At 35.4% G+C, this 16,597-nt stretch overlaps 1 protein-coding gene and 1 pseudogene across 1 annotated transcript; both read left to right on the top strand.

Moving 5' to 3' along the window:
• Positions 1-6,342: 6,342 nt before the first annotated feature.
• LOC120193521 lies at positions 6,343-8,637 on the top strand (annotated as a pseudogene).
• Positions 8,638-9,583: 946 nt separating this feature from the next.
• On the top strand, positions 9,584-12,176 carry LOC120193685 (exocyst complex component EXO70B1-like). The gene has a single exon (XM_039196118.1). It carries the CDS (start codon positions 9,938-9,940, stop codon positions 11,891-11,893), a length of 1,956 nt encoding a protein of 651 aa, XP_039052049.1. The 5' UTR covers positions 9,584-9,937; the 3' UTR covers positions 11,894-12,176.
• Positions 12,177-16,597: the final 4,421 nt, after the last annotated feature.

Below are 16,597 nucleotides of genomic sequence, written 5' to 3'. Positions count from 1 at the left end.
TATTTGGTTCTACTAATGATGTTCTTTGCCAAGAATTTTCTAAGCTAATGCAAAGCGAATTCGAAATGAGCATGATGGGGGAGCTCTCATTTTTCTTGGGACTCCAAATCAAGCAAAGAAAAGATGACATCTTCATCAATCAAGCTAAGTACGTCAAAGATATGCTCAAAAAGTTTGGATTGGAAAATGGCAAGCCTCATGACACTCCAATGAGCTCTTCAACAAAGCTTGACTTAGATGAAGGAGGTAAATGTGTAGATGTTAAATTATATAGGTCAATGATTGGATCTTTACTTTATCTAACTGCAAGTAGATCGGACATTATGTTTAGTGTTTGCTTATGTGCTAGATTTCAATCATGCCCTAAGGAATCACATTTACTATCTGTTAAGAGAATCTTTAGATACCTTAAGGACACTCCTAGTTTAGGACTTTGGTATCCTAAAGACTCTAGCTTTAGCTTGCATGCCTTTTCTGATGCGGATTATGGAGGATGCAAATTAGATAGGAAAAGCACCTCCGGTACTTGCCAATTCCTTGGAAATATGCTGATTTCTTGGTTTTCAAAGAAACAAAGTTGTGTGGCATTATCTACCACTGAAGCCGAATATATTTTAGCTGGTAGTTGTTGTGCACAAGTTTTATGGATGAAACAACAACTTTTTGATTATGGAATTGAAGTAGGTACCATTCCTATCAAGTGTGACAATACTAGTGCTATTTGTCTCACTAAAAATCCCATCCAACACTCTAGAACTAAGCATATTGAAATAAGACATCATTTCATTATAGACCATGTCACTATGGAAGATGTAGTTATAGAATTCGTTGATACTTTGCATCAATTAGCGGATATCTTTACAAAACCTTTAGACAAGGAACGTTTTTAGACACTTATGAGAGAATTAGGTTTAACTGACCTATCTTCATTTAGTGTTTAAAATAAATTTAGCACTTTTAAGAATAAATGAAAAATGCATATAATAGTAATTTTTTATTGCATTCATTGCTTTTAGTTAGGGGGAGTTTATGATTCTTGGTGAAAATTAACTTTATGTTCAAATAATTTTTAATGATAAATTTGATTGATTGAACATAATTAATTTTTAATATATGAGTTGGCAATACCACTAGAGAAAATTAATTTAGCATTTTGAGTGTTTAAAAATCAGATTTTAGCATTTTAGTGCAGAGGGAATCGATACCCCATTGAAGGGGAACCGATTCACCCCATAGGGGAATCGATACCCTCTGAGGGTTCTGGTTTTATCGGGCAGAACCCTTATGTTTTGATCAAAACCCTCTTCTCTTCACGCAAATAACTCTCTCCATCTCTCAAATCTCCATTTTGCCTCAAAACAACGTTTTTAATCGGAATTCTCTTCAAATATCATCTCCTAAACCTGTTGGAATCATCAAAATCGTGCAAACTTCATCTAATCTCACTCAAATCCGAAATTCTTCAAGGTATTTTTCTAAAACTTCTATTTCATCAATTTTTTATTTTAGAACTAGTTTTAATTAGTTATAGGTTAAACTTTAGATCGGGCATTGATTATTTAATGATTATAAACTAGATTTTACAACTAATTTCATCAAAAACACAAGAATTTTCCAAAGTTCTTTGAAATTTTTGAAATAAAAAAAACTGTTTTTCAAATTATTGTGTTTTGATTGAATTATGTTGTTGTTATGAAAACTATACATATATTGACTCTCAAAACATTATTTTTCAATAGTTTTCAAAAACTTTGCCCATCAGGATTGGTATAAAGAACCTTGAAATATTGAGGACTCAATTGAGTTTTTAGATTGATTATTTTGCATACATATGTTTTTAAAAATGCAGGTTATCTTTCCATTCCGATTATCTTAAACCATGTCTCATAAACGTTCCAGGGCCTCATCTTGTCATTCTAGTCAACCTCCAAACTCACCTCAAAATCCTCCATCTATCCCACAAATTCCTATTCCTAATCCCGATGATCCAAACATGATCATTCGCAATTCTTGTTTCAATGAACCCGGTCGTAAAAAAAATCTCTACTATAGGTTTTGTCAATACTTTGAGTCCTACAAAATCCGGGAAGAACGTATCCCATCTCTTAAAGTTATGCTAGACATCAATTTTCGTCATCTTCCTACTCTTCATGAGTGGAAATTTGAAAAACTCTTCGAGCTTGAACCAATTGTCTACCATCAACTTGTTCGTATCTTCTACTCTAATGCTGTTTACATAAAAAAACGAGAGGAAACCTTAACCATAGGGATCCGATCCTATATTCTGGGATGATTCTTTCATCTTGAATCGAAATCCATTGCCAAAGCATTAGGATTATATAATGAAGGGTTAGACAATGAAAAACTTACGGTAGGATCTCAGTATAAGCGAAGGGATAGTGCAAGTGTTCTTGACCTTCATGACCGTTTTCTTCACCTAATGATCTCTTGGTGGTTTCGGCCATCCGGGGGCCGTTACTCTACTCTTCGCGCCTTAGATCTATTTTGGCTTCATTGTGTCCAAAATAATCTTAAAATTAACCTTCCACAGATTATTTTTACTGAACTTGTCGAAACCGTAAATCTTGTTCCCAATAAGAAATTGTGTTCTTCTTTAGTTTACGGTTGTATTATTAGTAATCTATTTAAGAAGGCTGGGATTAGAGTTGGTCTTGATGTTTCATTTCCCCTCAAAAACCAAATCAATCTATTCTCTTTAACTAAATCGGGATGAAATATCAATGAAGAAACTGGTCGTTGGGTTCGAACCGGTGAGCAACCGCCTGAAGTTGACGACTTTGACGATGAACCAGAACAACACGAGGAACAAGCACGAGCAGATGATCAAATGCCTCTATACTTTCGATCCTTTATGGAGACATTCAATTTTCGATATGCTTCCATGGATTCTCGCTTCTCTTCCATAGAATCTCATTTATCCACAATGGGAGCTCAACAATTGAAAATTCTCCGGGAGATGCGCACAAACAACGCTTCTTTGATTGAACGCATTGATGCACTCTCACATGAGATGGCCGCTATGCGAGCTCATTTTCCTCCTCCGGATCCTCCTACGGATGCTTGATTCTGTGTTATGCTTTAGTACTTTGAACTTAAAGCTTATTGTTTCAACATTTTGAATGTTTTTGGATTGTTTTTACTTTGGTTGTTGGATATTTGAACTAATTTGATGAATTATGGATGTTTGAACTTATATTTCTATATATTTGGTTCGATTAAATTTATTATTGCATCATTTACATCAATTAGATATATGACCAATTTTGCCATGTCACATTGTTTATGAATATTGATTATGAAGCTAATGGCTAACGTTTCTCTTGATTGTGTTCTTAGCAGCTTAAGTTATATCTATTATAATCAATTGGCTAAGTACTTTTCAAAACCTTGTTTACAATTCTTTTAAAAAAATCTTTTTGATTTAACAAAAAGGGGAAGAAATATGTTAAAAGTGAAAAGTGTTAGAGTAAGGGGGAATAATTTCAAACCTTGATTTCAAAATCTTAAAATTACTAAAATGTTTTGTTATATCAAAAAGGGAGAGATTGTTGAAAACATTTTGATATTTCGATATAACAAATTAAGATAAATGAATTTTAAGATTTTCCAAAAAAAATTCTAAGTATATTCAATATAATTATTCGAATATCAAATTTGTTAAAAACATTTTTTATATTTCGATATAACAAATTAAGTTAAATGAAATTTAAGATTTTACAATTTATATTCGATTCAATTTATCGAATATCAAATTATTACTCCAAGTCTTTGAAGATCAATTTTAATCCTTACTAAATGTGTAAAACTGTGATTTGTACTTAAACTATTTTTGAAACAATTTTCACAAAGTATTTTGAACCAAAATCAAGCATTGAATCAATGTTTCAAAGGCATGCACCGATGCATCAATACCATGCATCGATGCATCAATGAATAAATTGAAACATAGAATGCATTCCATGCACCGATGCACTCTCCATGCACCGATGCACTCTCCATGCATCGATGCACTCTGATTTAATTAAAACATCGAATGCATTTGATTCATCGATGCACAATCCATGCATCGATGCACTAGGCTATTTTTCAAACATCGAATGCACTTCATGCATCGATGCACTCTTAGTGCACCGATGCACTAGGAGTCCAACGATCAAAATATTTGAAATTTTACACTGATGCACCGATGCATAATGGTCATGCATCGATGCATGAGACGCTCCCACCCAGAAAATTAATTGTTTTCACACAATAACGGCTCTATTGACTCCACTAATTATCACTAACGTTCAGAATTGATTCAAGGAGTATTTAAACAAGTTTAGAAGCCATTGATCAATAACAAGAAACATCAAGCAACTAGAATCAAGAGAGAATCAAAGAGAAAGCATCAAACCTCAAGTTTAAGCATTTCAAGCCTATTTTTCATTCAATATTCATTTTGCTTTCAAGAACACTTTTGTGCTCAATTGTATTTATTCTTGAGTGTTCTTTTCTTTGTTATAGAATTGTGCAAATAATCTACCTTGTGAGGATTTCCTTGTAAGTTTGCAAATTTGTATTGTTCTCTTTGGGAGAGAGTTTTTCTCAAGAATTTGGGGTATAATTCTTGAGGGTTTGTAAGGTTACTCTTTGTCCTCAAAAGAAAGACAAATTAGTGAATTTGTGGAAAATCCTTAGTGTGGATAGCTAAGGTAGTGGACGTAGACTTTGGTTGAGAAAGTCGAACCACTCTAAATCATTGTGCAAATCTTTTCAATTTTCTACAAAAGCTTCAACCGAAATTTTTAATTGCCAATTCACCCCCTCTTGGCTGATTTCGTCGATCGATTAACTCAACAAAATTATTACTCCAAATCTTTCAAATGTCATTTTTAATCCTTACTCAAGTGTAAAATTAAGTTTTAAACTTAAAATAATTTCAAAACAATTTTACAAAATATTTTGAACCATTTCAAAGCCAAAAATTCCAGATTGCTCAGAGGGAACCGATTCCCCCATGAATGGTTTGGCTCCGAGAAAAACAGAATGCTCGGAGGGAACCGATTCCCCCCCCAAGGGGGTACCGATTCCCCCTGTTTAACGGTCGAAATATTTGAATTTTACATTTAGGGAACCAATTCCCTATGAGGGAGAACCGATTTCTCCCACGCTCCAAGCAGAAATATTAATTGTTTTCACACTTAAACGACTCTGATAACTTCATTAATGATCCCCAACGTTCAGAAGTGATTCAATGTGTATTTAAACAAGCTTAGAAGCCATTGATAAAAAACAAGAAACATCAAGCAACTAGAATCAAGAGAGAATCAAAGAGAAAGCATCAAACCTCAAGTTTGTGCATTTCAAGCCTATTTTTCATTCAATATTCATTTTGCTTTCAAGAACACTACTTGTACTCAATTGTATTCATTCTTGAGTGTTCTTTTCTTTGTTCTAGAATTGTGCAAACAATCTACCTTGTGAGGATTTCATTGTAAGTTTGCAAATTTGTATTGTTCTCTTTGGGAGAGAGTGTTCTCAAGAATTTGGGATATAATTCTTAAGGGTTTGTAAGGTTACTCTTTGTCCTCAAAAGAAAGACAAATTATTAAATTTGTGGAAAATCCTTAGTGTGGATAGCTAAGGTAGTGGACGTAGACTTTGGTTGAGAAAGTCGAACCACTCTAAATCGCTGTACAATTACTTTCAATTTTCTGCAAAAGCTTCCACTAAATTTTTAATTGCCAATTCACCCCCTCTTGGCCGATTCCGTCAATCGATTAACTCAACAAATTTAACAATATATATTTTATTTCCACATTATCAATAATTGCCAAACTTTAAATATTTATTTAACTAAATTTTTTTATATATTTATTTTAATAAAAATAATAATTTTATATACTTAATTTAATAAAAAATATTTTAAGTATTTAAACAACAATAATATAATTTAGATATTTAATTGTAATATATATATATATATATATATATATATATATATTATTCTACTCTTTAAATATATGGGAAATAAAATGAATCTAGTTCACTCGTTATCTATAATCTCAATTAATAAGATATATCAATATCTAATTTTAAAATCATTATTTATTCTTTATTTATATATAAGAAAGTGTTGAAAATTCAGCTTAAAGAAAATAAATGTTTTTTATTATTTGAATATAATGTAATGAACTGAGTTTATCTAATAATTTTCCCACGAAGAAAGTTGGAAAGTAGTCGGCAAATGCTGAATGAAAAAGTAAACTAATGGCGGCTCTCTCGATGCTGAGAGTAGTTCAAAACCCCCTTTTTTTTCCCTTCTTCTTCCTTTCCGCATAAGAACATGGAACTAACTCATCCAAACAGATATCTCCCCCTTAGCCACAAGAAAGCTTCATCTCCAAAGTTTTAATATTTGTAAACTTACATCTTTTAATTTATCTTTAATTATCATGCATGGAAGTGCCACTTTCTCGTTACCTATCCATTTCATTAGATCAATTACATAATAGTTGTCGCTTTCCTTCATCAATCCACAAGGTTTTCAGAATAAAACCTTTGTTTTACGGCCATTGTTCTCGATTCAGTATGAGAAAATGGGACAACCCATTTGATAAGATTAAGTGTTTTTCTCTCGAGCAAGGTCTGCAGCCGCGGCGGCCCAATCCAACACCTTCTAGGAATACTAACCCTGAGTTGAAAGAAACAAGGAGACTCAGGTTAAAAGACCCAGTGACGAGCTGTGTAGTCAGATAGAGAAATTGGCCTTGTGCAATAGTTGTAGGGAGGCGCTTGAATTGTTTGAGATTTTGGAACTTGAAGGTGGTTTTGATGTGGGTTTAAGCACATATGACGCATTAGTGAATGCTTGTATTGGGTTGGGATCCGTTCGAGCTGTGAAGAGGGTGTTTAATTATATGGCAAGTATTGGGTTTGAGCCATATTAATATATGAGTAACAGGGTGTTGCTTATGCACGTAAAATGTGGGCTGATGATCGACGCACGTAATATAGTTAATGAAATGCCGGAGAGGAATTAGGTTTCGTGGAATATATCATTGGTGGGCTGGTTGATATTGGGGATTACTTGGAGGCGTTCAGGTTGTTTCTTCTTGTGTGGGAGGAGTTCTCTGATTGCAGGTGTCGAACATTTGCGACAATGATCCGAGCATCCGCAGGGTTGGAACTCATTTCAGTAGGAAGGCAACTGCATTCGTCTGCGGTGAAGATCAGTGTAGGTGTCTTGTGCGCTGATTGACATGTATAGTAAGTGTGGCAGCATTGAAGATGTTCAATGGGTTTTTGATGACATGCCAGAGAAGACTACCGTGGGATGGAATTCGATTATAGCAGGTTATGCTCTTCATGGTTATAGTGAGGAAGCGCTGAGTATGTTTTATGAGGTGCGTGATTCTGGTGTTAAAATGGACCATTTCACGTTTTCGATGATTATCAGAATTTGTTGTATGATAGCTTCAGTTGGATATGCTAAGCAAGCTCATGCAGGCCTGATTCGTTATGGTTTTGGGTTGGATATAGTGGCTAACACTGCTCTTGTGGACTTCTATAGCAAATGGGGGAGAATAGAATATGCTAAACACTTTTTTGACAGGATGGCTTGCAAGAATACGATATCTTGGAATGCTGTAATTGCTAGATATGGTAATCATGGTCGGGGAGCTGAGACTGTGGAATTGTTTGAGCAAATGCTTCGAGAAAAAATGAGACCTAACCATGTTACTTTTCTTGATGTGTTATCAGCTGGTAGCTACTCAAGATTATCCGAACGTGGTTGGGAAATTTTTCAGTCCATGAGTAGAGATCACAAGATCAAGCCCCGTGCAATGCATTATGCGTGCATGATTGAATTATTAGGTCAAGATAGACTTCTAGATGAAGCCTTTACATTGATAAGAGCTGCTCCATTCAATCCTACGGCAAATATGTGAGCTGCACTGTTAACTGCTAGTCGTGTCAATGGGAATTTGGAGCTAGGGAAATTTGCAGCCGAGAAAATATACGGGATGGAACCTGAAAAGCTTAGTAATTATGTTGTACTTATGAATATCTACAACCAATCGGGCAGGTTAAAGGAAGCAGCCACTGTTTTGCAGACTTTGAGAAGAAAGAACTTGCAAATGCTTCCTGTCCGCAGTTGGATTGAAGTCAATAAACAATCACGTGTTTTCCTCCCTGGAGACAAATCCCATGACCAGACAGATGAGATTTACAGGAAGGTCGATAGCTTAGTTCACCAAATTTCGAATCATAATTATGATCTGGTGAAGAAAACTTTGCTTCCTGACGTGGACGAACAGGAACATCGTGTACTGTTGTACCACAGTGAGAAATTAGCAGTAGCTTTTAGTCTGTTAAATACTACGAATGGACCATCTTTGCAAATCGTGCACAGCCATCGAATTTGCAATGGCTGCCACAATGCTATTAAGATGATGGCTCTGGTTGATCGACGGCAAATCGTCACGAGGGATGCTAGTAGATTTAACCATTTCAAACATGGGAGCTGTTCGTGTGGTGATTATTGGTGACTTAAAACGTATCATTGAAGGCTCTAGAATTTTGTCACTTTGATATTTTGTGTTGTATGGCAGTCAGTGTATTATTTCTCCAGCACCCATTTTCCCTTCTTCGTTTCTAATACTGTAATTCCACATGCAAGAGTTGTAGTTTTCAAGTTCATTAATTGAGAATCAATACTTTTTGTGCAAGAAACTCTTAATACCTCCAAGTTCTAGCTTTTGAATCATTCTTCATTTCACTCTCATTTTGTGTAATCCGATGACGGATAAGAGCGAGCGAATTCAGAGGTAACCATGTTGTCATTCTCATGGATATTTCATCTTCTGTGTAGAATGTTGCAGCTCTCAGAGTTAGGACAACATCATCCATGGTGCAAAAGATTAGACATTTAACCACTCGTGTTTTGTGGATGATTTCGTTCTTGTGACCTTGCAAAAGTGGATCAAAGGATTGAATCAAAGAAAGTTTTTACACTATTTGTTGCTCGAATCTTCAAGTTCGGCTCGGTATATCTGCAGGAGATCCATTAAAGTTACTAGCTGGACAACTTGGGGAAGAAACAGAGGGATAATTTTCATTTTCCATTGGCTCCATGTGAGAAAAGAGAACCAATTTCAAAAGGTAGAATGGAAGTGCTTTCAAAATCAAGGGTTTGGGGTTGTTCCCTAACCTCATGACACTGAAAATAGAATGCATAAATTGAAGTCCAATAACACAAGTGGGAATCGGTAAAACGATATTAATATAATGTATTACGCCAGCAAGTGGCCGAAAGTCTAACCCAAAATCAAAACCAGGGATGACGAAATTCCACCTGCCAATTAATTTTATACTTAGATAAAACTTTAGTTTTTCTTTTCCATAGATTTTAAACCGCAATCGGGTGACTTAAACGCACACAAGTCAAAAATTTTATAGCTAAATGACCAAAATAAAAAGATTCTAAAAGTTAAGTGATTAAATAGACAGTTTACCGTAAAATAAATATCCAAATTATGGTGGCGTAAAAAAAAAAGTTCATTTCCAAAACCCTTGTGCTTTGTCTCATACACAGTATCTAATTGTAATATATTATCGGGCAAAGCGCCCATAGAAAACATCCTCTGACGTTACGTTACTTTCTCTTTTAGCATCGCATTTCCTTTCCCTAACCGGCCGGCAAAATCCACTTCCAATTTTCCTGCGAAATCTTCACTTCCCCCCCCCCCCTTCTTACAATAACCCTACGAAGAAGGGGCAAATCCCTCGTATAACCCAAACCTTGAAAATTGTTGCTGTCACTTCTCCTCAACTCTAAACCGCCCCCCAATCCCAATCGTTACTTGTTAGGGAAAAAAGGTTGAAGAAAGAAACCGGAGAATTGGTCCGTGAAGGGTCAAAAGCATCGACTATGGCGACGACTACGACGAACCTTGGAGCGGGCAGCGAGGACCGGGTCATGGCCACGGCTCAGCAGATCTTGAAGAGTCTCAACACTCCAAAAGAGGTTCGTGAGGACATGCTGTTGATTTTCTCGAGCTTTGACAACCGCTTGTCTAACATCACAGATTTAGTCAACGAAAACTCGGATGCCACCGGCTGCCGCTTTGAGGCTGCCGAGAAAGTGATTCTACGGTGGGATTCTTCATCTTCTTCCTCCAACGTCGACGCTTCTCGTCACTCTATCCCTTGGGAAGACTCTCCCGATGAAGCTGCCGAGTTCCTCTCGGCTGTCGACGAAATCCTTAAATTGGTTGCCGATATGTCGATTCGGTCTGATAATAAAATGATGGACCGGGCGGAGACGGCTATTCAGATGGCTATGTCGAGGCTAGAAGACGAGTTTCGGCTTATTTTGATTAGGAACACCGTTCCGCTTGATATGGAGAGGCTTTATGGTTCGATCCGGAGAGTTTCTCTTTCATTCGCGGCAAATGAAGGGGAAATTGGTGAGGAATTCGAGAGTTTCGGAGAAGTTGATAGTGAAAGAGGGTGCTTTCACGACCGAGGACCGAGTTTAGGTGATGATTTATTTGTGGATTTGATAAACCCTGATGCTGTTCTGGATTTGAAAGAGATTGCTGAGAGGATGATCAATGCTGGGTACGAAAAAGAGTGTGTTCAAGCTTATAGTAATGTTAGGCGTGATGCTTTGGATGAGTGTTTAGTGATTCTTGGAGTTGAGAAGTTAAGTATTGAGGAAGTTCAGAAGATTGAATGGAAAGCTTTGGATGAAAAGATGAAGAAATGGATTCAGGCAGTTAAGATTACTGTTAGGGTTATTTTGAATGGGGAAAAGAGACTTTGTGATCAGATTTTCAGTGGGTCGAATTCGATTAAAGAGATTTGTTTTAATGAGACCGCTAAAGGGTGTGTAATGCTGTTGTTGAATTTTGGGGAAGCAGTGGCTATTGGGAAAAGATCATCTGAGAAGCTGTTTAGGATCCTGGATATGTACGATGTGTTAGAAGATGCATTGCTCGAGTTTGAGATGATGTTCACGGACGAATATATGTATATCGAGGCAAAGGGAGTGTTGGCTGGATTAGGGGATGCTGCGAAAGGGACATTTTTCGAGTTTGAGAATGCTGTGAAGAATGAGGCTTCAAAGAAACCTATGCAGAATGGGGAGATTCATCCGCTTACTCGTTATGTGATGAATTATGTGAAACTTCTTGTGGATTATAGTGAGACTTTGAATTCGTTATTGGAGAGTGATGAGGATGAAATAGACGGATTGCAGAGTGAACATGGTGAGCTAGAGACTGTGACTCCATTTGCCAAACGGTTGCTGTTGTTGATATCCTCTTTGGAATCCAATCTCGAGGAGAAATCAAAACTTTACGAGGATGGTGCATTACATTGTATCTTTCTAATGAATAATAATCTGTATATAGTGCAAAAGGTGAAGGATTCTGAGCTAAGAAAGCTTTTGGGAGACAATTGGGTCCGTAAACGCCGTGGCTCGATTCGCCAGTATGCTACAAGTTATCTGAGGGCTTGTTGGATCAAAGCTTTATATTGTTTGAAAGATGAAGGAATCGGTGGTAGCTCGAAAAATGCCTCCAAGGTAGCCTTGAAGGAAAGATTTAAGAGCTTTAATGCATGTTTCGAAGACATATATAGGATACAGACTGGTTGGAAGGTCCCAGATCCTCAACTTCGTGAAGAGCTTCGAATTTCTATTTCAGAGAAAGTGATTCCAGCTTATCGCTCCTTCATGGGGAGGTTCGGGAGTCAGCTAGATAGTGGAAGACATGCTGGAAAGTACATCAAGTATACATCTGATGATTTAGAAAACTATCTATTGGATTTGTTTGAAGGAGCACCTCTTGTTCTTCACCATATGAGACGAAAGAGTACATAGGGTACTGAACTCTCGATACAGGTATATGCCCTTTCCGCTCACCAAGGACTAATCGGAGCGAGTGTATTACCGATATATGTATCTGATGACCTTTTTTAACTTTTCTTTTGATCTGTTTGTTGTTTTAAACACAGGTTTTGTGAAAGCTACTCCACCCTTTATAAACTGTATCTTGTACATGTTTATAGTTTCTATATGTGTGGATTTTCTTGTGGTTCTTATAGTTTTATTTCATGAAACACCATTAGCATTGTGGCAATATTGTTACCTCTTCATTTTGTCATGCCTTATAGGCCCATATCGTTCACAATATTCGCAAGTGCCTGAACGTCTTAGTCTGCTGGAACACAAAGTTCTTGTGTAATATTAGTATATGGACTAATAGCAATGTTTTGTGTTTAGGATTGAAACCAATAAATATAGTTTGAGTCCCAATTGTGCTACATCTTGTTACTAATACCTTCTTGTAAGATTTTACATGATTCTTTTGTATAACATGATGAATATCCAGTTATTTATATCTTGAAGGAACGGTTACATCTCTTGCATTTTCATTTCTTGTTGGTTACTGAAGCTTTTATTCAAAAATTGTATCTCAAGTAAATAGAGGGAAATGAATAGAGGTTAGGGGTTAAGACAATGCCAAGTTGGTTATAATCCATGCAGTATATATGATAATGATTTTCTACAAGAAGCATTTGTCAAATGTGATTGAAGAAGAATCAAGAAGATAATTTTTTCCATACTTATGCTGTTAATTTTGTGTAGGATAATTAGGAGATTCATTGTTTAAAGCACAAATCAGGTGTATCCGGTGAACTCGAGATCAACCCGATGTAACAAATTTGGAAACCATCTATATATGATATGATGTAGGGAACTACAAGAACTGATACTTTCCAAATTAATGTCCAATATGTTGATTCTTCTTCTGTAATATGTAATTGCATGATGAACTTGCTTCTCATATGAGAGGATGCCTATTTCTGATCCTTAAAGAGTACTTGAAAAGACATTCATTTAAATGCTCAGTGACAGAAAGTCTTCAAGTTAGTATTTTAGGGTTTGGGGTATTAGCAAGAAGATACTTAAAGCTTAATTCAGATGTTATCCCTGTTATATGTGTGAGTGTTATGAGAGCAGGACCGGTATGTTGTATGTGGAATGTGAACATTTTGGTCCCATCTTGCACCCGTTTATTTGTTTATCTTCATGAATGTGCTAGTATAAGGTAAGGCATGACTGCTTAAGAGTCTCTTTCATGCTTTTATGGTATTCCATAATAGAATGAATGCATCAATTGCAGGGCACTTAGACTAGGTATAGGAATGCAGAAACTTTCCTACATGTAGGGTATATCTTTGATGATCGCTTCCGAAATCTTTCACGAAACAATTAGACCTAACAATCCAAGTATTCGTACAATTTGCAAGTGACGGATCATTTTAAGGTGTTTTTATGTTTACATAAATGTTGGAGGAAATCCTGTGCTTGAATTGGCATGTAGTGGAAGCTTCCTATGGTTGATTGGTTGAATTGATGGAAAGTTGAAATTCCTCTACTGTTGGGGCGCCGCCAATCTAGACTCTTGCCCTCCAGAATCTAGCCAACAATAAATAGGTGACCTTTGGAACAACATAGAATTCAACAAAATGATCCAAGCTCTATTTTGCTGATTTTCCCAGTCGTTGGAGTTTAGTTTTGGGTTCAGTATACTAGAGGTCACTGAACTTTCAAAAACTAATCCGAATCAAGTGTTACAAGTTGAAAAAATCTATACTTGAGCTTGTTTGAAGTGCTAAAAGGCAGAATAAACCAAGGTGACAAGAGGGACATCAAAGAGGGCCTCCCTGTTTCAAAACAAGAGGAAAACATAAATAAACCCACATGTTTCCTCCCCTCCCAACATAAGTTATCATGCTAGTATAACAAATGAACATGCAATGTTTTTGGTTTACGACAAGAACTGAACTCGGATCTCGTTAGGTCTGAAGATCTTGCATTAATTGCTGTTTTCTTGATGACGAGCAACTCCTGCAAACTCTACAATGCCATGTATCTGTCCATCACGTTGCATCTTCCGCTGCATCAACATCGACAACGGGCGCAATGAGGATCTTGTTTTGGGCCAGTATTTGAACAACATGGGCCAGACTCGCATTCGATTTTATCTCAATCCTGGAAACGCAAACATTACGAAGATAAGACCATCATATATGTATCAGTCACAAAAGCTAGACCAACTTATTCAAATGGTTGGCACCCCAGGAAAGAACTAGACCAGACAATCCATGTAAGCATGTCTTGTCTCATGTTTTTCCCCATGTCAACCGTGTAATATAAACACAACATAAGCTATTTCGGGTGTAAAAAATCATAAGCACGGATATAATAACTGTATTAATCTCCTTATGTTGATGGAGTTTAAATCCTAAGCACGAACATAATATTCTCTGGATTGATAACCTCGAAACATATAGTTAATCTACCAAATTCTTCATCTTTTTAGCTCAAGTCCACCAGCCGAAAAAGAAAATAAAAGAAAGCCCAAAATTCTTTATCAATCAAAGCAATCGAAACATAATCTAAAACGAAGAGTGAATGATCAAAGGATCCATCCCAGGTGCTTTCCGAGGATGGATATCCTGGAAAGCGGAGACAATCTCATCCTTGGTAATTGGAAGACAGAGGCTAGAATTAATATCGTCAGAAACAACTGGTTCAATAGCAGCAAGGATATTAGCATCGATAATAGTGCCATAACAATTAAATATTATTTAAAAAAATAATTATGATTTTTTATTTGAAGATTGATGATTTGGAATTGATTTGAATAAAATGGAAAAGGAGTCGCCATCGATCTTTGGGTTAGATAGATCGAATACCTAAAAACGTCTTTTTAAAACAATTTTTAGAAAAATAGTTTTTAGACAAAAAAATTGGTATGTGTTTACCAAAGATTCGATTTAAAAAGATTTGGGAGTCGGTTACGAGTGGGGAAGGATTAGCACCCCCACAGCGCCCAAAATTGGTATTGTGTCGCTTACACATTGTCGTAATGGTGGAACTTGTGAATTTTCTCGATAATTAAAATTATGATCCATTTACTAAAATTGATTACTTTTCTTCAAATTAACAACTTAAAGAAGATTATTTGAATTGATAAGAAATCTCAAAATTTGCAATCCTCTGTCAGGAAAGTTATTTCGATTACTTCTTACCCGTAAAAGAAGATTCTTTCTTCGAATATATAAAACACAAATCGAATAAAAATGAATATTGATATTTGCATAAAATAAAATAGATGGTTATTTAGAAGTATTCCTTGCATTGTTCGACTTAAATAAAATGAACTAGTAATTAGAAAAATAAATTCGGTTTATTTCAAGTTCGCATTTTGTTCAAATCTCATTCTACAAATAATGTTCTTGAACGTATTAGAATACCATATCACTAAATAAGGAAATAATATGGGAATAAATGCAATTGTAAATGTAAAAATAAAATATTTACAACACATAAATCAAATAATATTTATCTAATGTTATACATATAAATACATAATATGCTAAATGTGTAAATTCATAAGGGACTAAAACAAAACAATAAAAAATTACACATCAAAATATAAATAGCCAAATAAACATATTTGAAAATTTAAGGGACCAAATGGGCAAAAATAGACATTTAAAGGACTAAAATAGAAAAAAAAAAAATTTAAAGGACTGAACCATAAATATACATAAACCAGAGCCAAAAATGAAAATATTAAACAGTATAGGTACTAGAAATGAAAATAACCCATAAATCATATACAGGACTAAAAAAATAAACCAGAAACATAAAGGACCAAACAATAATTAAACCGAATGCCAAACAGTGACTAAAATAGAATATTTGCAAATATGGTGGCTGTAACATTCCAAAATACGGGTTAGTGACCAAAATTGTAAAATTTCAGAATATGGTGATTAAAGTAGAATAGTTGAATAGTTTAATGATTTATATGGAGATATTTCCTGAAAGTTGTTAGTAATTATTAAAAGAATTAAAGGGCAAAATGGTCATTTGACTTGGAAATTATAATTAAATGATATATAGGCATGTGGGATAAGGATGAGGAGATATTTTCTCCACTCATCTCCTTTGTTCTTCCATACGAGAGAGAGAGACATCAAAGGTGAGTTTGCTATTTTGTTAATTATTTGTTATTTTAAAAGTTGGGTTATGATCACTAGATGATAACTAAGCTTAAGGAAATCTTAAGTTGTCTTATAGTCAAAAGATGAAGAAGTTATAAGAGATTTAAGAAAACGAGTTTTTATATGAAATCATGGAATAAGTTGATAAGTTGAATTTTAAGTTGAATTTGACTTGTCATCTATGAGAATAAGAAGATAGAAGTGTTAGAATTGTATTTAGAACATATTGAAATTTGAGTATGATTCTTGAATTACATATGAATGATAGGATTTTGAAGTTATAGATGATTTTCATGGATATAAGTTGGTTTAAGTAATGGTAGTTGAGTTTAATGACATGATAGGGGTTTAAAATAGAAGAATTAAGTGAAGAATTGATGATTTTCGAGGTTAAAATACAATTTCTGGGTAGAGGGAACCGATACCCTATGAAAGGAATCGATTCCCCCTCTTGGACGAAAATTTCCAGAATGTCCAGGGGGTACAGATTCCCTGGGGGTAT

The sequence above is a fragment of the Hibiscus syriacus genome, unplaced genomic scaffold (genome assembly GCF_006381635.1).
Source record: "Hibiscus syriacus cultivar Baekdansim isolate YM2019G1 unplaced genomic scaffold, ASM638163v2 tig00116996_pilon, whole genome shotgun sequence".
NCBI classification, from domain to species: domain Eukaryota; kingdom Viridiplantae; phylum Streptophyta; class Magnoliopsida; order Malvales; family Malvaceae; genus Hibiscus; species Hibiscus syriacus.
The sequence above is the reverse complement of the archived record's forward strand: the minus strand, read 5'-3'. Positions and strand labels throughout refer to the sequence as shown.

Bases quoted from the DNA above. Each gene is read 5' to 3' on its own strand.
- LOC120193685 (XM_039196118.1), top strand. From the start codon at position 9,938: ATGGCGACGACTACGACGAACCTTGGAGCGGGCAGCGAGGACCGGGTC.